Below are 22,171 nucleotides of genomic sequence, written 5' to 3'. Positions count from 1 at the left end.
ATGTTTCTGACATGCTTAGTTCAAGATGCAGGAAAGATTTATGGACTGTTTCTACAAATGACTCAGTTGACACTTTCTTTCCCAAATGTAACACTTGTTGATTTTCATAAAGGTGGTGATATGTCTATAAATGATTAATAATTCATGGCTATTGTGTACCGACTATTTAAAGTGTAAATTAAGTACTTCTGCTTTCCCAGTAGACCTGCTGCCATTATGTGAGGTAAATGTGCTTTTGTGGTGAGAAAATTAACAGGAGTTTCATAGTTAAAGGTACTATTAAAATCCATGAGTTCCCCAAGTGCCATTAAAGATCAATTACCACTACACACTGCTGGCAAGCTTTTATTTCACTGTTGGTAACTTTACTCATCACATATACTTCAATTGCAGTGTGTTGGAATTGCAGTGACCACCTCTCCCACGAAATTGTCCAATATTCTTAGGTCATGCATGTTTATCTATAAACAGATACAGTTGCATGTATTAAAGTATTGTTCACATTTCAGATAATATTTAAAATTAAAGTTTAACTAGAGAGGTAGAACACGTGAGAAGAGGGATCAAAAGGGAGGGGGCACACTGCATGTTCCAATTAAATTATTCACATCTGAAAAAGAATTGTTCCTATCACATAACAGAGTGATTACTAATAGATTTCTGTAAAGCATCTGACATGGTGCCACACTGCTGACTGTTAACGAAGGTACAAGTGTACGGAATAGGTTCCCACGTATGTGAGTGGCTTGAAGACTTCTTAAGTCACAGAACCTAGTATGTTGTCCTCAATGGCCAGTGTTCACCATAGATAAGAATATCATCAGGAGTGCCCCCAAGAAGTGTGGTAGGACCGCTGTTATTTTATAAATACATAAATGATCTGGCGGATAGGTAACCAGCAGTCTGCAGCTGTTTGCTGATGATACTGTGATCTGTGGGAAGGTGGTCTCATTGCGTAATTGTAGGAGGATACAAGATGACTTAGACAAAATTTCTGGTTGGTGTGATGAATGGCAGCTAACTCTAAATGTAGAAAAGTGTAAGTTAGTGCAGATGAGCAGGAAAAACAAACCCATAATGTTTAAAAACAGTATTAGTAGTGTGTTGTCTGATACAGTCGTGTCAATTAAATATCCCAGTGTAAAGTTGCAAAGCAATACGAGATGGAATCCTCATGTGAAGGGTGTGGTAGGGAAGGCAAATGGTAGACTTTGGTTTATTGCGAGAATTTTTTGGAAGTGCGCTTCATCCATAAAGGAGACTGCATCCTTAAAGGAGACTGCACATAGGACACTACTGCAACCCACTGTTGAGTACTGTTTGAGTGTTTGGGATCCACACCAGGCCGGATTAAAGGAAGACATCGAAGAAATTCAGAAGCGGGCTGGTACATTTGTTACCTGTAGGTTTGAACAAGACATAAGGATTAGGGAAATGTTTCAGAAACTCAGATGGGAATTACTGGAGGGATGCGTCGTTCTTTTCGAAGAGCTCTACTGAGAAAATTTAGAGAACTGACATTTGATGCTGATGCAGAGCGATTCTACTGCTGCCAAGATAAATTTCATGAAAGGCCCATGGAGATGATATTAGGGCTTGTATAGGGGCATACAGACAACTATTTTTCCTTCCTTCTATTTGTGAGTGGAAAAGAAAAGGATATCAGACTAAGAGCAGCCGACCAGGTGCAAAGGATAAAGTAATCTTTACCTAGGTTTCAATAGATATAAATCTTATCTTCTTCAGAAGACGGCAGTATTATAACAACATGAAGTGATATGTCCTTATCGTTTAGGCAAACATCGCTTAGGCGCTTTGCAACTTCTATGTACCTATTTTATTTGTCTGACAAACCCTGTTTTCAGGGCTATATTTTATATAATTAATGTAACTATGCAGATGTTTGCCTAAACGATAAGGACATATCACTTCATGTTGTTATAATACTGCCGTCTTCTGAAGAAGATAGATTTATATCTATTGAAACCTAGGTAAAGATTACTTTATCCTTTGCAACTGGTCGGCTGCTCTTAGTCTGATTTACGTGGAACCGTTGCTGTAGCGCAGCTATGTTTAAAGTACAGAAAAGGATATGATTAGTGGGATAGAGTACCCTCCACCAAGCATCATACAGTGGCTTGCAGAGTATGGATGTAGCTATAGGTGCAGGTGTGCAGACGAGCATGGTAAATTCCTTGCCTCACTAACAGCTCTCCCATCTCATCTGCACAAATCATCTTATTTGAGTGCCACACCCTGTAGTATAGCATATTGACTGGATTTGATTTACTGGTAACAATGGTACATAGTACTATGCAGTTTCATGATAGGTTATTTACAATGGTGGCGTTAGCCCACCCACAATATACTTTCACTACAGTGGTATGAAAGTAGTTCTTCAACATCCCATTTAAGTAATACTGTCTTTCACACAAAATCACACTACTTACCTTTTTGTAACTAGATCAAGTAATATCCTTTGTGCTAAAATACAGTGATTTAAGTTTGTAATTAATGCCAATTTCAGTCAGCAATCTCATAGCATAACACTACATCAAAAAAAGGGCAAGTGCACTGGATGTGAAGTACTGATTCATATGTATTCGCAATTGGCATTCACGTGCTGTATGGTGATGTTAACACAAAAATCTAAATACCAAGAATAAAAAGCTGTGTGTTTAGTGTATATCTTATTTGTTACACAGAATTTCTCCTTTTAGTCCCAGTGACACCTAACTCCACATGGTAAAGGTAACACTCACTGCTATGTGTACATAAATGACACTGAAAGCATTACTGAGCTTTCAGACAATGTCCTCTCCAGAGCTAGGCTAATACATAACACACATTCATAAAACCAACTACACTGTCCTGATGTTGCAGCTAGATCTGTGTTTGAATTTGTCATCTGCTTCTAAAATTTAGTCTCAATGTATTTGGTTGTGTTCTTTTTGCTGCTGTCTGTGATGGTTCTGTCATGGTGGCACTGCATTCCCATTGGAATTGTGAAACTCTGACCAGTAACAATATTGTTACGCATACATGTGCACTAGGGTCAGCTGTCCACCTACTGCTGAATTGACAATGCGCAAAGTATTCTACCTTTCAGCATAGTACAATAGGTACCTCACTCTAGATTGCAATAATTGAATTGAGTGGCCAAAGATTCAAATGTGTTGTCATTTTGGCAACATCTACTTTCTGAAAAGTGAATTTCACACATGTCACTGTTGACAGTTGAGTCTTACTTTATTGTGTAGGTGTATATTCTGCTTTTTCTTCTGCATAGTCCAGCACAGAGCTAGATCGCCATTACAGCACGCACACAAACAAGAAAAATGCAAATGTTTTAAGTAAAAAAGTATAATTTATTGTCAATATGAAAATATTTTGGTATATTTCATTTTTCTAACAGTGCCAGAGGCCGTCTATCCAGATTCTTTGATTTGACAAACCTGTAGGCATTAACAGCTGCCTGCCTTTGAAGCTCAAGTTGGCGAAGTTCTGCAGCAGGAAGTTTTTTCCTTTTCACAGTCAAATCCAGCTTAGCTGACGACAATGATGATGTTGTTGTTGTTGTTGTACCATACTTGTTCTCCAGAAAAGTCTTCAATAATAGATCCTTTCTTCCAGGCTGTAGGCACATAATTTTTATGTGAGTTTATTGGTTCAAGGGATGTAATTGATAATCTACTGATGAAGTAATGCTGTACAGAGAGAAGTGGCTAACTTAAATTGATTAGCAATTGGGTTAATATAAACCAAAAATCATTAACCTGTAATGAAATAATGCAGGAAGAGACAATGCAACCTTTTGATTTTACTAATCACATTTTCCAATCTCAAAATTAATAAAAAACAAATGCCACACGTATAAAAGGTCATCACATAAGAAAGGCTTGACATTTTGTCCGTAACTGTAGATGGTATTGATATTGTTGCTATGAAAAAGGAAACATTTGACTTGACAGTTCTGCTGTTGCAAGTTTTATATAAATACATATGTAATACATAAAGGAGAAACATATCCAATAATATCAAAAAGCACTTGACTGATTTACCACAAATTTTTGCACGACACACCAATGAACATACAGACAGAAACAGCTTATATATTTTGGTAAAACATGTAATATATAAATAGATATGTAATACATAAAGAGAAAGCGTATTTTACACAAATCTCAAAAATTTCTTGACCGATTTACTTCCAATTCTTACATAATACTTTAATGAATATAGGCTACGTATTTTTGTAATTCCCTCAGGGAGTCACACCTACTGATACATGACTGGCGAACATGGGGCCCCGAGCTGAGTCCTGGCATTGCTTCCACTTACTTATGCCACGCTCCTCACGTTTATCTTTCCTATCTGGCTACCCTCGGCCAGCTCTTGTTCTTTTCCGAGCCTGACGCTATTAGGTTTCGAGGGCTAGGGGTCTTTCATTTTCCAACCTGTACTTCTCATGCAGCGTCTGACCCAGAGCGGGCGGCTGCAAAAAGCTCCTGTATCCCATGCTAGGGGCAGCCTCCAGAACTGCGGAAGGCAACGGAATACCACCGCAGATTATCTTCCCTGCATAATGCAGTCTCCATTTTATGCACAAAAAATGGCTTCCTCTCATGTTAAATCAGTGTCCGGAGGTAAAATAGTCCCCCACACTCGGATCTCCGAGGGGGGAGGGGGGGGGGGGAGGGGGGGGGGGGGGCACAACTTGAAAGGAGGCAAAAAATCAAAACGAGAATTGGTACCTGGAATGTCAGAACTCTGCTACAAGCAGGAAAACTAGAAAACCTTAAAAGAGAGATGGAAAAGAATCATATGGACCTCGTAGGAGTTGCTGAGGTAAGATGGAATGGACATGGAGAGTTGCAGTCAGATGAATATGTATTCTACTACTCACGAGGAGAAGTAAAAGGAATTCATGGAGTAGGAATGATTATGACAAAGGAATTGGCTTAATGTGTGGAATATGTAGACTATGCAAATGACTGGGTTATTGGTGTAAGGCTGAAAGGAGCACAAAAAGATTTACTGATAGTCCAGGTGTATATGCCAACTTCAGAACATGATGACCAAATTGTAGAGGAAACGTACAATGTAATAGAGAGAATAATGGACGAAAATAAAAAATGCTGCAAAATAGTAATGGGAGACTGGAACGCCATTGTGGGAGAAGGGAAAGAGGGAAACATAGTAGGCAGTCATGGTCTTGGAAAGAGAAATGACAGAGGTGAATGGTTAATTGACTTCTGCAGGGAAAGGCAGCTGATAGTGGCAAACACATGGTTCAAGAACCACAAGAGGAGGCTCTACACTTGGAAATCACCAGGGGATAAATACAGAAACCAAATCGATTTTATACTGGTAGAAGAAAGATACAGGAATGGAATCAAGAAGGTGCACAGATTACCAGGTGCAGATATTAATAGTGACCACAACTTACTTATGGCAGAAATAGAAATAAGAATGAAAAAACTGAAGAAGGCGACCATGGTGAAGAAGGGGGATTTAGAGAAGATAAGATCCAACAAAGAACAAATTACAGAAATGCTGTCTCGGGAGTTTCTAAACACATTACGAGACAAAGAAGCACCCGATAATGCCAACGAGTACTGGAATATGCTGAAAGAAGGAATCATTAAAGCAGGACAGCAAAATATAGGATATGTAAAAGGGAAAAGGTCAAAAAAACCATGGGTCGCACAAGAAATGATTTCCAAGATGGAGGAGAGAAGAAAATTGAAAAACAAGAACACTGAAGATGCAAGAAAGATATACCGAAGGTTAAATAATGAACTGCGAAGAGAAACAGAGCAGGCTAGGAAAAAATGGCTAAAAGAGGAATGTGATGAAATTGAAGAACTGAACAGGAAGGGAAGATATGACTTACTATGCAACAGAGTAAAGACTATGACATTGGAACAAAACAGAGCAGGAAGTGCTACTATGGAAATTTTGAGTAAAGATGAAGAGCTAGTGTACAAAGATCGTGACGATGTCCTCCAGAGATGGAAAGAATATATAAAAGAGCTATATGACGCAAATAGCAAACCAGAAACTCTGGAACTTGAATCACACAACAGTGTAAGTGATGACGAGAAAGGACCGACCATCGTAATGGAAGAAGTAAAGTCTGCCATAGCTGCAATGAAAAATGGCAAAGCGGTAGGTACAGATACAATACTGGAAGAAATACTAAAATGCTTGAACCACAATGGAATAAGAGAAATATTGAGGTTATGTAATAAAATATATGACAGTGGTGAATGGACTGAGGACTTTCTGACAACAGTAATGATTCCATTACCGAAAAAAACAAGGAACCAAGAAATGCAGCGAGCACAGGACAATTAGCCTCATTTCACATGCAGCCAAAGTGATGTTAAGAATAATTAATAAAAGACTTGAAAAAGTAATGGGGGAGAATCTTGGCGAGGAGCAGTTTTGCTTTAGATGGAATACAGGCACCAGAGATGCAATAGCGCTTCTACGAATCTTGGGAGAAAGGTTTATTGAAAAAGGAAGAGACCTATATATGTGCTTCATCGATCTAGAAAAGGCATTTGACAGTGTGGTTTGGGACAAGCTGGTGACTATAATGAGGGAAACTAGAGTGGACTGGAAAACCAAAAGACTTATAAAACTCATTATATCTTAATCAAAAAGTTTCAGTTAAAGTGAGAGGAGAAAGTACAGACTGGATCAGACTAGGAAAAGGAGTAAGACGAGGATGCTGTTTGTCACCTACTCTTTTCAACATCTACTTGGAAAATATGATTGACCAATGCTCAGTAGATGAAAAAGGAGTAGAAATTGGAGGAAGAAGAGTAGGGTGTTTGAGATTTGCTGATGACATGGTCCTTCTAGCTACAGGGGAAAAAGAATTACAGGATTTGGTGGACACCATTGCAACTAACGGGAAAAAAATGTGGAATGAAAATTAACACAAATAAAACAAAAGTATTGGCACTAGGAGGAAATAAGAAAATAAAAATTATGCTGAATGGAGAAGTACTAGAACAGGTGCAAAATTTTAAGTATCTTGGAAGCAGGATAGACACCGACTGGAGGCGCACCACAGAAATTAAAACAAGGATAGCAATGCCAAAAGAGGCGTTTTATAAGAAAAGGAGAATCTTCTGCAGCGGTCTGGACAGAGAACTCAGAAAGAGACTCATAAAATGTCTTGTATGGAGTGTTCTTCTATAAGGTGCTGAAACGTGGACTATGAGGAAAAAAGACAGAGAAAGGCTGGAGGCTTTTGAGATCTGGACATGGCGGAAGATGGAAAGAATAAGTTGAATGGACAGAGTAAAAAAAGGAAGAGGCACTGAGAAGAGTGGGAGAGGAAAGACAGTTACTAGATGTAATAAAGAGAAGAAAAAGAAACTGGATTGGGCATATATTAAGAAAGAATGACGGACTGATAAAAACAGTTTTAGAAGGTTATGTAGAAGGGAAAAGGAAGCGAGGAAGGAAGAGATTCCACATACTGGATGACATGATGGACGGTACAGCATACAGCAGCCTTAAGAAGGAAGCAATGGATCGCAGAAAATGGAGAGGCAAAGGACCTGCTAATATAGCAGATAACTGATGATGATGATTTTTGTAATGCATTACATGTACAGTGGAAGCCAGCTATAACAGGACCTTGAAAATTATGTTGTTACATGCAACTGCTGTTGAGATAACAAATGGAAAAGAACAAATTTATTTAGCTTTTTTATGTCGAGTACACCACCAAACTTCTTTACTTAAGAGTGAAGTAGTCAGTCATTTACTCTGCTGTCTATGTGCCCTATACTTTTTAAATTATGTTCTATGTTCATTAAATGAAACAAAAAGTTCACTGTTACCAGTCACTGTTTTATTTATTTCCACGACGCGTTTCGAAGGTTTAAACCTCCATCATCGGGTGGATTTACATTAGTAAGTATTACATTTCTGTGTGTGTTGTGTTACGACTTTTGGAGGAACTTGCGGCACTGCCTAGTGGAGAAACGAAACGCTATTTCAGAATATGGTTTAGGATTACTTTGGACGAAAAATTAAACTGATATCTAATGGTAAACTTTAAATAAGTAAACTACAGTACCTTCAGTGATCACAGGTTCCTTTTGCTGTCGTAACACATCACATGTATACTGCCACATTTGTAAACAAATATGGTGTCTGGAATCAGCTGGGTGCAAGGTTCGTATAGCAGAAGTGAAGACATAATCGCAAAGTGCAAAGAATATACATCATAACAATATTATTACAGAATAATTGCTTTAAGCATTTAGCGGTGTTTGTTTTGAGGTGTCAAATATATGTGTGTGTACTTCAGGTGGTATATAAATCCAATTCTGACAAGTTAAAACAGCAAACATTCGTACTCGTTTATACAATCAGGTGAAATGTTAAAATGGCTTAAACTTCATACTTATTGATAACAATTAGGTGAAATGTTACAGACTATAATTACAATGATCATATTGGCTACAACAGTAAAACCATACTTACATTACACTCTTTGATTGGGTTAATAAACAGATGTGAAGTGAGGGGCTGGAGGCAGAAGGAGAGGTAGAGAGAGAGAGAAAAAGTGTGTGTGTGTGTGTGTGTGTGTGTGTGTGTGTGTGTGTGTGTGAGTAAGTGAGTGAGTGAAAGGGAGAGGGAGAGAGAGAGAGAGAGAGAGAGAGAGAGAGAGAGATGAGAGTGATTGTATGAGAGAAAACATTTACATGGCAATGAGTCTTAAGATTGCACGTTGCATATATTAGCTGCCTAAAGGTTGGGGTAATACGTTGGTTAATGCTATTAACATATGCAGATAGATATACATTTGTGCCAGTAGTTGATGTACATACAGTTTTAAGCTGACAAGGGGTACAAGCTGTTGGTGTGATGAATTATCTGTGAATGAGGTCAATCTCTTGTAGTCTTGGCAGCTTTTAGATTAGATTAGATTTACTTTCATTCCAATTGATCCGTAGTGAGGAGGTCCTCCAGGATGTGGAACATGTCAGAAAAACAACAATACATGACAAATATTTAAACTAAAACAAATAAGCTAATGTACCATTCCACAGGTCCCAAGTGGAATGATCGTCATTTTTTAATGAACACTAAGAGTCATTTTACAAATACTATTGCACTGAATTTAAAATAAAAAAGTTTTATATTTATTTATAAGGTAAGAAACATGTAATACAACTACTGTAATACTTATTTACAATGAACACATTACTGCACTGAAATGGTGCAGAAGTTAGATTATACTTACACACACACACACACACACACACACACACACACACAAATTTTCAGTGAACACATTACTGCACTGAAATTGTGCAGAAGTTATGTTGTACTTATATACAAATCAGTTGATTTTCCTCAGAAATTCATCAATGGAGTAGAAGGAGTTGGCCACCAATAAATCCTTTAGGCTTCTCTTAAACTGAATTTCATTGGTTGTTAAGCTTTTTATGGCTGCTGGCAAGTTATTGAAAATGTGTGTTCCTGAATAATGCACACCTTTTTGTACAAGACTAAGTGACTTTAAATCCTTGTGAAGATTATTCTTATTTCTAGTATTGATTCCATGAATTGAGCTGTTGGTTTGAAAAAGTGATATATTTTTAATGACAAATTTCATTAAGGAATAAATATATTGGGAAGCTGTAGTTAGTATCCCTAGTTCCCTAAACAGGCTTCTGCAGGATGTTCTTGAGTTCACACCACATATAATTCTTACTGCACGTTTTTGTGCCCGGAAAATATTTATGGTAAATATTAGGTGTGTGTGTGTGTGTGTGTGTGTGTGTGTGTGTGTGTGTATTTTTATGAGTGTAGGCAGTTGCTGAAAATGGAGATGATACTATTGTAAATATTGTCATTTTTGTCATTTAAGATAGATTCTGGTTGTTTCATTTGATGTTTGTATATTTGGAGTGTTTCAAGGATGTCTAGTTTTCTGCCTTTTGGTTGGATGTGTAAGATGCTGATACTTGTGTTGTTAACATGGTGTTTTGTTTCATGCAGGTGGGTAGCTATTGCTGATGTGTGATATTTTTTGTTTTTTAGTGCTGCCATGTGTTCCTTGAACCTAATATCAAATGATCTGCCTGTCTGGCCTATGTAGAAGCAGTCACAGTCCAAACATTCAATTTTGTACACACCTGTGTGATGAAGTGGGTGTCGTGTGCCGATGTTATGGGGTAACTTCTGTCCAATCTTGTTGTCTGTTGTAAAGGATATGCTTATGCCTTTCTGTTTGAAGACATTGGCAATCTGGTATGAAATGTTACCCAGAAAGGGGATTGTATGGAAGATGTTATTTTCTTTTTGTTTTTTGTGTTGTGATTCCTTTGCCATTATTGAGTGTTTTAGGGTGTCTACTATGGAGCTGTTATAACCATTTTCAATAGCTGTTTGTTTTATTATTTCAATTTCTTGATCACATTTATCTTCTGAGAGTGGTAGTTGGATAGCTCTATGAATCATATACCGGAATGCTGCCATTTTGTGTGCTGCGGGGTGGCAAGAGGAGTTGTGGATTGTGGTATGTGTTGTGGTAGGCTTCCGATAAATTTCAAACTGATGTCTGTTGTTCTTTATTCTAATGGTAAGGTCTAGGAAATTTATACTGTCGTCTTTTTGGTGTTCAGCTGTGAATTTTATGTTTTCATGGGAGTTGTTGAATAACTGATTCAACTCACTGATGTCATCTTTAGTGTCTTTGATTAATATGATGGTATCATCTACATATCTGTAGTAGTAAATGATATTTTTGAGGAGGTGGTGATTGGAATTCAGGATTTTGTCTTCTAGGTTGCTTATAAATATTTCTGCTAGCAATCCGGAAAGATTTGAGCCCATTGCCAGACCATCTGTTTGTTGATAGATTTTATTGTTAAATTTAAAATAGTTGTGTGAAAGTGTGAATTCAAGCAGGTCCATTAGTTCATTAATGTGAGTTGAAGGGATATTTTTGTGTTTATGTAGGTTGGCATTAATTATCTGTAGTGTGGGATCTATTGGCACAGAGGAATATAGGTTTTGTATGTCAAATGAGGCAAGTGTGGCTCCATCAGGTACTTGTATGTTTTTGACATATTGTGTAAATTCTGTTGTGTTTTTAAGTTTTCTCTCATTATTGAATGTGTATGCTTGTTTGAGAATTCTGAAGAGTATTTTATTGAGCTTGAATGTTGGGCTGTTCCTACAGTTCACTATGGGCCTGATGGGGGTCCCGTTTTTGTGGATCTTTGGTTGTGATCTGAGGCAAGGTGCTTGTGGGCTCATTGTTACAATGTTTCTTGCTTCCTGGATGGTGAGTAGGAAGTTAATGTTGTTTGAAATGTGTTTAATCTCCTTTTGTATTCTGGCTGTTGGATCTTTATGTATTTCAGTTATGTTGCTGGTTTGGAAGTATTCTAAAGTTTTTTCTATGTATGTTGTTCTGTCCATTACAACAGTTGTGTTGCCCTTGTCAGCTTTTACAATTATTGCATTATTCACATGTAATTTAGTCTTAATGGTACGTGTAAGGGCTTCTTCTCTTTTCTTGTATGCTGGGAAAGGTTTTGCAATTTCCTTTTCAATGATTTCGTTGATTTTGTGGCAGGCTGATATTCTGTCAGTTTGCTTCTTAACTCTTTGGAGCACGGTGGTATACATAGTATACCACCTTTTGAAAATTTTCTTGGCTCTTTGCACAGTGGTTTAACTGCACGACCACCACTCTAATATGCTCACCTAGTTCTCTACTTATCAGACAGATGGCACTCACTGCCTATAAGGAATCAGTTCCCGCCAAGAATTGCATAGATTACAACTGTGAAAGCTGCGTGCTGAGTTGTGCATGGTTTTTGCGTGTGAATAGTGGTTTATAACGAATTTCTTGTTGCGCCTGTGTTTTTTCCATATCTTGGACGTCACAGCTACGGTATGAACCCATGTATACATTCATATGCACAATCTTCCGTTATTTATATACAATTTATTTTGGTGGTATATTATTTGTACCACCGTGCATGTAGCAGTATTCTATTGCATTTCGTTTCCTAGTATAAAATTCGAAATCCTCCGCTACAAAGTTTAGTTTTTAATTGTGTTGTGACTTATTTTAGCTCTTTCTCCATTTTGTTTTGCTTACGTATTCTTTACTTGGATTCAGGCTGTTGTTTGAAAATGAAAATGTCAAGAAGAGGCTTACGAGATGAAGAAATCGAACGATTATTGTGTGAAATTCCATCAGACGAGGATTCCACTGTTGACACCACAGATGACGAATCTGATTATGAAGCAAGCATTGTTGCGGAGGCTATTGTGTCGTCTGAAGGCGAAGTTTCAGAGAGCGAGGAAGAAAGTGAGTCCACTCCGCCAAAACGCGCTGCTGACACAGCGCCAACTTGGGGACAACAATTCAATGCTACCTCAGGAATGCAGTTCGACAGTGAATCAGGACCAAGTGCTTTTATTAGGGACATTGATGATCCAGAACCTATCGATATATTCGAAAAAATATTTCCAAAAGAGCTAGTTGAGCTAATCGTTTTCCAAACAAATTTATATGCGACGCAATCTGGCAAGTCTTTCACTCCAACAACTGACAATGAAATACGAACTTTCCTGGGAATCAACATTTTGATGGGTATAAAGCGTATGCCAGCATACAGAGACTACTGGTCTAGTGCCCCAGAACTTCATGATCGTTATATTGCATCTCTGATGGCAGTAAATCGGTTTGGATGGTTACTGAGGAACATTCATCTGAATGATAACACATTGCATCCAGAAAAAGGACACCCAGGTTATGACAAACTGTACAAGCTGCGACCAGTGATCAAGATACTATCTGAATCTTTTTCCAAGTGTTACCAACCCAGCAAACACCTAGCAATTGATGAGTCAATGATCAAATTCAAAGGCCGCAACAGTATGAAACAATACATGAGAGATAAACCCATAAAGCGTGGTTACAAAGTGTGGATGCTGTGTGACAAGACCTCTTACAACTTGAAATTTGATATTTACACCGGAAAAGTAGGTGACACAGTGCAAACAGGCCTTGGGGAGCATGTAGTGCTGAGTTTGTCCTCTGAACTCGTAAATAAAGGCCATTATCTTTATTTCGACAACTATTTCAATAGCTATAACTTGTTGGCTGGTTTACAGCAGAGAAACATATATGCCTGTGGGACAGTTCAACCAACAAGGAAACATTTACCCAAATTAAAAACAGACAAAGAATTAAGCAGAGGTGAATTTGACTGGAGGGTCAGCAACTGTGGCATCCTCTACTTGAAGTGGAAAGATAAGAGAGCTGTTCATCTCCTTTCAAATTTTCACAGTCCTGAAGTTACTACAGTGACTCGCCGTGAAAGAGATGGTTCACGCATAGAGCTACCTTGTCCTCAAGCAGTGATGGATTACAATGCACACATGAACAATGTCGACAAGTTCGACCAACTGAAAAAATCATATGAAATAAGCCGGAGAAGTAAAAAGTGGTGGCACCGAATATTCTTTCACCTGCTTGATGTCAGTATCGTCAACAGCTATATAATTTGGAAGGAACTAGGCGATAGAGAAAAAATGACTGCCAAAGTCTTCAGGATGAGTATCCTGCAAAGCTTAGTAACCCAGAAAACACCATTGAGGCCATCTAGACTTCATGAGAGTCAAGTCCACGTAAAGAAAAACAAGCCATATGTTTCCTCACGCCAGCGTCTCGACAATTCATCCCACCAGCCAGAGCGTACTACCGCCAGACGTTGTGCGAAATGCAGTACAAAAAAGAAGCAAGTGCGCACTTTCTGGATGTGCGCTGAATGCAAAGTGCCTTTGTGCCTTAGCAAAACAAAAAGGTGCTTTCAAGATTTTCACAAAAAGGAATAAGAAACATATTTTATTTGTAAGGTTTGTAATTTGATTTTGTATTGTAAATGACCAATTGCCAGAAATAAAATTATTTTACATTAATTATACTAATTATTACTGCTTAGAGTAGAATTTAAAGGTGAGTTACAAGCACAAACCAAGATATCTCAAAAACTTTAGGTACGGCCCTAAGTGGCATGGTGGTATATTATATATACCACCATCTAAAACCAAAATCAATACAATAAAAAATTTTAATTCATGTTTTCCTTTATTAGCAACCCCACCAGACATAGAAAATGCATGTTTTATTAAAAAATTAATTAAACATAAAATCTGTGCATCAAAGAGTTAAAGGCGATGGTCGAGATCTGTGTTGCACAAGTGATGAGCTTTTCTTGGTTCTTTTGATCCAGTAGAGCTTGAACATTGTGTTTTAAGCCTTTGCAGAGTAGTGCCTCTTCTTCTGCAGACGAAAAGACAGTATAAATTTCCTAGACCTTACCATTAGAATAAAGAACAACAGACATCAGTTTGAAATTTATCGGAAGCCTACCACAACACATACCACAATCCACAACTCCTCTTGCCACCCCGCAGCACACAAAATGGCAGCATTCCGGTACATGATTCATAGAGCTATCCAACTACCACTCTCAGAAGATAAATGTGATCAAGAAATTGAAATAATAAAACAAACAGCTATTGCAAATGGTTATAACAGCTCCATAGTAGACACCCTAAAACACTCAATAATGGCAAAGGAATCACAACACAAAAAACAAAAAGAAAATAACATCTTCCATACAATCCCCTTTCTGGGTAACATTTCATACCAGATTGCCAATGTCCTCAAACAGAAAGGCATAAGCATATCCTTTAAAACAGACAACAAGATTGAACAGAAGTTACCCCATAACATCGGCACACGACACCCACTTCATCACAGGTGTGTACAAAATTGAATGTTTGGACTGTGACTGTTTCTACATAGGCCAGACAGGCAGATCATTTGAGATTAGGTTCAAGGAACACATGGCAGCACTAAAAAACAAAAAATATCACACATCAGCAATAGCTACCCACCTGCATGAAACAAAACACCATGTTAACAACACAAGTATCAGCATCTTACACATCCAACCAAAAGGCAGAAAACTAGACATCCTTGAAACACTCCAAATATACAAACATCAAATGAAACAACCAGAATCTATCTTAAATGACAAAAATGACAATATTTACAATAGTATCATCTCCATTTTCAGCAACTGCCTACACTCATAAAAATACACACACACACACACACACACACACACACACACACACACACACACACACCTAATATTTACCATAAATATTTGCAGCTGCCAAGACTACAAGAGATTGACCTCATTCACAGATAATTCATCACACCAACAGCTTGTACCCCTTGTCAGCTTAAAACTGTATGTACATCAACTACTGGCACAAATGTATATCTATCTGCATATGTTAATAGCATTAACCAACGTATTACCCCAACCTTTAGGCAGCTAATATATGCAACATGCCATCTTAAGACTCATTGCCATGTAAATGTTTTCTCTCATACAATCACTCTCATCTCTCTCTCTCTCTCTCTCTCTCTCTCTCTCTCTCTCTCTCTCTCTCTCTCCCCCTTTCACTCACTCACTTACTCTCACACACACACACACACACACACACACACACACACACACACACACACACTTTTTCTCTCTCTCTCTACCTCTCCTTCTGCCTCCAGCCCCTCACTTCACATCTGTTTATTAACCCAATCAAAGCGTGTAATGTAAGTATGGTTTTACTGTTGTAGCCAATATGATCATTGTAATTATAGTCTGTAACATTTCACCTAATTGTTATCAATAAGTATGAAGTTTAAGCCATTTTAACATTTCACCTGATTGTATAAACGAGTACGAATGTTTGCTGTTTTAACTTGTCAGAATTGGATTTATATACCACCTGAAGTACACACACATATATTTGACACCTCAAAACAAACACCGCTAAATGCTTAAAGCAATTATTCTGTAATAATATTGTTATGATGTATATTCTTTGCACTTTGCGATTATGTCTTCACTTCTGCTATACGAACCTTGCACCCAGCTGATTCCAGACACCATATTTGTTTACAAATGTGGCAGTATACATGTGATGTGTTACGACAGCAAAAGGAACCTGTGATCACTGAAGGTACTGTAGTTTACTTATTTAAAGTTTACCATTAGATATCAGTTTAATTTTTCGTCCAAAGTAATCCTAAACCATATTCTGAAATAGCGTTTCGTTTCTCCACTAGGCAGTGCCACAAGTTCCTCCAAAAGTCGTAACACAACACACACACAAATGTAATACTTACTAATGTAAATCCACCCGATGATGGAGGTTTAAACCTTCGAAACGCGTCGTGGAAATAAATAAAACAGTGACTGGTAACAGTGAACTTTTTGTTTCATTTAATGTCAGTAACAGTCACGGTAAAGCCTAACCTAAAAATGTTCGCATTTAAAGCTATGTTCATTATTTCATTTTGAAATTTCACTGCTCCATCCCCTAGCTTCATAGAACATGTTCACAATTCTAAGTGAAGTGTAAAGTCTGTCTTTGCCTGCGCAACTATTAAATGTATTGAAAGTCATACAAGAACTTTCTGTGGTAATAAAATGTATCTTGTGTGTGGTTACTTATGAAAAATATTATAAAATTTGATTCACAAGTTTATTACCATATATGACAAGTGTGAGAAGAGTTTTGTTGGTGAAATTAAATACTGTTATGGAATGAAGAAAGTGGCTCAATGGCCAGCGGTAAGGAGCCAGACTACAAATATAAAAGTCTTGGGTTCAATCCCCAGTCAATTCTAGGATTTTTATGCCACATCTCACTTCTTTCCTCTCTGGAAAATCCAGGATGGAATTTAACAATATTAGAGAAGGAAAGTTTCTACTCACCACATAGCGGAGAGGCTGAGTCGCGATGCCTTTATCAGGATTACACACACACACACACACACACACACACACACACACACACACAAATGGAACTTGCACACATGTCTGCAGTCTCAGACAACTGAAATCACATTGGGAACAACAGCATCAGTGCATGATGGGAGTGGCGACTGGGTGGGGGTAAGGAGGAGGCTGGGGTGGGGTGGGGAGGGGAGGGGGAGGGATAATATGGTGGGGGTGGCGGACAGTGAAGTGCTGCAGTTTCGACGGAGGGCAGGAGAGAAGGCGAAAAGACTGGGTGTGGCGGTTAAATGACAGCTGTGTAGTGCTGGAATGGGAAAAGGGAGGGGGCTGGATGGGTGAGGTGAGTGGCTAACGAAGGTTGAGGCCCGGGGGGTTACGGGAACATACGATTTATTGCAGGGAAAGTTCCCACCTGCACAATTCAGAAAAGCTGGTGTTGGCAGGAAGGATCTATATGGCACAGGCTGTGAAGCAGTCATTGAGATATCATGTTTGGCAGCATGTTCAGCAACACGGTGGTCCACTTGTTTTTTGGCCATTGATGCGGACAGACAGCTTGTTGGTTGTCATGCCTACATAAAGGCTCCACCACAGTTGTTTTGAACTGCAAGGATTACCTGGCAGAAGGACTCTGTCAGCTGTCAGATACTTCCACCTACAAACCTTGCCACAGTGACCCCATTCAAGTAATCCAGCAGGATCTCCAGTCACAACTCAAATCCTTAGGCCCATCCCAGAACCTCTCCCCAGAGTCCACCTCTCTACTTACCCCTACCACTCACTGCACTCCCCCCTTCTACATGCTTCCTTAAGTCCATAAACCCAACCACCCAGGACGACCCATTGTGGCCAGTTTAACTGTGCTTCTGTAGACCAACACCTTAAACCTATTACCAGGAACATATCCTCCTATGTAAAAGATACTAACCATTCCCTCCACCGACTCTCCACATTTCCTGTCCCTTTACCACACGGTGCCCTGGTCATCACTATTGATGCCACCTTCCGCTACACTAACATTACTGATGCCCATGGCCTTACTGCTATTGAACACTATCTTTCCAGATGCCCTATGGATTCCAAACCAACAACCTCCTTCCTTGTCACCATAACCAACTATATCCTCACCGACAATTACTTCTCCTTTGAAGGCATTACCTACAAACAAATCCGGGGTACAGCTATGGGCACCCGAATGGCACCATCCTATGCCAACCTATTCATGGGCCATCTAGAGGAATCCTTCCTAAAACCCCATAATCCTAAACCCCTCACCTGGTTCAGATTCACTGATGACATCTTTGCTATCTGAATTGAAGGTGAGGACACCCTATCCACATTCCTACAGAACCTCAACAACGTCTCCCCCCATTTGCTTCACCTGGTCCTACTCAACTCAACAAGCTGCCTTCCTAGATGTTGAGCCTCAGAGATGGCTACATCAGTACCTCTAACCATATCAGATCTACTAACCACCAGCAATACCTCCACTTCAACAGCTGCCACCCATTCCATACCAAGAAGACCCTTCCATACAGACTAGCCACCCATGGTCGTCGCATCTGCAGTGATGAGCAGTCCCACTCAAAATATACTGGGGGTCTCACTGAAGCCTTCACTGACTGTAATTATCCTCCCAACCTTGCACAAAAACAAGTCTCCCATGCCTTATCTTTCCAGTCTCCCACCACCTCCCAAAGTCCCACACTCCAGCCACAGAGGAGCATACCCCTTGTGACTCAGTACCATCCGGGACTGGAGCAACTGAATTACATTCTCCGCCAGGGTTTTGATTACCTCTCGTCGTGCCCTGAAATGAGAAATGTCCTGCCCACTATACTTCCCACCCCTCCTACAGTGGTATTCCACCGTCCACCGAACCTACACAATATACTCGTCCATTCTTACACAGCCCCTGTTCCCAATCCCTTACCTCATGGCTCACACCCCTGTAATAGACCTAGATGCAAGACCTGTCCTATACATCCTTCTACCACCACCTACTCCAGTCCGGTCACTAACATCACCTATCCCATCAAAGGCAGGGCTACCTGTAAAACCAGTCACGTGATCTACAAGCTAAGCTGCAACCATTGTGCTGCATTCTATGTAGTCATGACAACTAACAAGCTGTCTGTCCGCATGAATGGCCACCGACAAACTGTGGCCAAAAAACAAGTGTACCACCCTGTTGTTGAACACACTGCCAAACATGGTATCTCAATGACTGCTTCACAGCCTGTGCCATATGGATCCTTCCCGCCAACACCAGCTTTTCTGAATTGTGCAGGTGGAAACTTTCCCTGCAGTAAATCCTACGTTCCCATAACCCTCCTGGCCTCAACCTTTGTTAAGCCGGTTCTGCACGACGATCTGCCGCGAATGGTACTGGTCTACCGTGACAGCCATCTAGCGGTAGAACGGGTGAAACTACGAAAATTAGCAGACACATTATCTGCACGCAGGAATAGAGAGCAGTTCTAAACTGCCGTCAATCCGCGCATGCGCAGTAGGCAGTAATAATTCGCGCATGCGCAGAAGGGTGTACCACGGTGCTTTCTGCTTGTTGTTTGGTTATTGTTAGGTGTCTAGTGGCTAATTACAGACGTTCGTGTTGGGGATTTTTCGCGTTGGGAATCTTCTGCATTTTTTGCAGTAAACTGGTTTCACAAATGCAGACAAGAAACTTTTTTTTTGAGGTAGACTCTTATATACTAGCTGTTTGTGAAAGGATTTTTTCTATTGATAGCTTTGTATTCTAGAAATGAAATGGTGCAGAGAGGAATTAAGCGTCTGAAATCAGGCATACAGCGAGGAAAGGTATATGTATGACCCACTGTATCATAATAAGGTAGTCAGAAATAGTTTCTTTCTGAGGAATATGCATATAACGTTATAAGGTGATTTTCGATTTGTATCATAACGCCTCAGTTTACGAAAGTTCAGGTTTGATTTAATTGCACCTCTTGCTTGATTACAACATGCCAGAAAAGAGAAACTGGCAGTGAAAGGGAGAAAGTCCTTGCAGTTTGCCTCAGTGCGACAGACGAGGACTGCAAAATTCTGAGTATAGTCCAAACTTGGAAAAATAACACCTAAGTATTGGTCATTTAATGTGTTGCAAATTTCAGTGCACACATCCACAACAACTTTTGAAATGGTGGGCTGTGCTATTCTGTGGCTAAAAGCCAGACTCTTAAAAGATTCCCCATTCGCCAGGAAACGTAATGTTACAACCAGCCAGCAACATAACAGGGCATTCGCCAGTATTTTATTAGTGATCTAGGCTGGAATGATCACAAAACGTAACCATATAATTCTTACTCTCTAGAAGGTGAGATAGACTCCCTCATGACTGTGTCACACTTTCTGTTTCCATCTTCTATCATAGACAGCAGCTTTTCGAAACAGGCCATGTCCATCCTAACGAAGTTCCGAAATTCTTGCAGATCTTCGGGCCTCAGTTCTTTCATTAACAGTGAATATATTTCCCTGCCTTCCACCCTTCTTGTCAGCCAGGGTCGAACCCAACAACGTTTGACTTTTCTTTTTCGTCACCGTTCTGCCCTAATCCAAAGATTTACTGTCACTGCTAGGGCAATAGCTCCAAAAACAAGTAGATCCTCAATGTGCAATATGCTGTACAAATGTAAATTTTGAAATACATATACCTGTGTAATGAAGTGTCATAATATAAAACTGTTGCGTCTGTAATTCAGAACAGTACTAACCTACATTAGAGAAAAACTATTACTTAATACATAACTGTAGAAAATAGGAACCTTGAGTTCACAAATAATTTGAACGTATGACGCTTCAGTGTATCATACAATCGCCCTCGAGTTGCGCGCGCAGTAGAACGAGTGACTTTACAAGACATCAGGACATAAGACATCTATTTTATTTTCACGCGTACAGTCTGCTGCTGGGCATGCGTGCTAGGTATATCCCGCGTGGATGGTGTAATAGGTCGGAAGTGAACCAGTTTGTAGTTACAGGTATGCACATTAGGAGTGTTGGTGCATAGGTGTACGGTTTAGGCACATCGTGTAATACGGGCTTTAGTCACTGACCTCACCCAGCCAGCCTCCTCCCTGTTCCCATTCCAGCATTACACAGCCGTCATTTCACCGCCACACCCAGTCTTTTCATTTCTTTTTATTTCCCTCATTTCTGCTACTTAACCCCCCCCCCCCCCCTCCCCACCTCCTCTCCAGCCCCCCATCTGAACTGCAGCACTTCACTGCCTGCCACCCCCAACATACTATCCCTCCCCCTCCCAAGCCCAGCCTCCTCCTTATCCCCACCCAGTTGCCACTCCAATCATGCACGGGTGCTGTCTGAGACTGCAGACGTGTATGCAAGTTGCGTTTGCATGAGAGTGTGTGTGTGTGCATGAATGTATGTGTGTCTACTGCTGACAAAGGCCATAATGGCCGAAATGTATAATTGTGTGAATCTTTTTGTTGTGCCTATCACGACTCAGCATCTCCACTATATGGTGGATAGCAACTTTCCTTCTCTAATACTGTTACATTCTTTCATCTATGGCAACGTTTGTTGATATGAAAAATGCCGAGCTGCACTGTGGTTTGGAATGCACATTAAATTGGCTCAGGAAGTCAGTTCAAAGGTCAGTGGAAGGCAATTGCATAGCCCTGCCAACAGGACCATGACTAGTAAAGCACTTTGGTGTTCAAAACAATCTTCAAACTGATGACTGCTTTACTTACAGAATAAAGTTGGCAGTTTACACAATACCAAGTATTTCCATAGTTAAAGGCATAAAAGAGACTGAAGAGCCTCCAGCTATAAAGCATGACTAACATCCTAACAGGAATTATTTATGTAATTATAAACATTTCATACTTAAGAGTGAAAGAAGTGCTACAAGAATAAAGTTTGAAGACACTCTCTGGTTAACTCACTTTCTGCAAATGTACCTGAATAGTGACACAATCTTACATCAATTTAAGCAATTTTAACCACAGATAGAAGGTGAATAGTCCTTGACATACAATTTTACCTATTTATTTTACAAACATTCAGGTAACATTTATAACCAATACAAAACTTTACATAAATCAAAAATTAGTAATAACACACAGGCTGCAATGCAATGTGATCTCGGCAATGTTTTCGGAGCATAAATAGGATGTGAATAGCTGTATGTTCCCATAACTAAAAAAATTAAAAATGACCAAAAGACAAGTTTTTGATGACAAGAAGACTTTCTCTCCAATTATCGTAATTCCATGGGAGCCTACCAAGTGCTTGTGACAACT

At 39.5% G+C, this 22,171-nt stretch overlaps 1 protein-coding gene across 1 annotated transcript in view; it reads right to left on the bottom strand.

Annotated features, from left to right (window-relative positions):
- Window positions 1-3,347: 3,347 nt before the first annotated feature.
- The window catches only part of LOC126458613 (coiled-coil domain-containing protein 137), a 45,471-nt gene continuing 26,647 nt past the window's right edge, over window positions 3,348-22,171 (bottom strand). Inside the window, exon 4 of the mRNA XM_050095779.1 lies at window positions 3,348-3,634. Within this exon, the coding sequence (XP_049951736.1) occupies window positions 3,401-3,634 (234 nt within the window). The 3' untranslated portion in view covers window positions 3,348-3,400. The remainder of the gene's footprint in view (window positions 3,635-22,171) is intronic.

Source organism: Schistocerca serialis, chromosome 2 (assembly GCF_023864345.2).
Source record: "Schistocerca serialis cubense isolate TAMUIC-IGC-003099 chromosome 2, iqSchSeri2.2, whole genome shotgun sequence".
Lineage (NCBI taxonomy): Eukaryota > Metazoa > Arthropoda > Insecta > Orthoptera > Acrididae > Schistocerca > Schistocerca serialis.
Note: the sequence above shows the minus strand (reverse complement) of the source record. Positions and strands in the feature narration are given on the sequence as shown.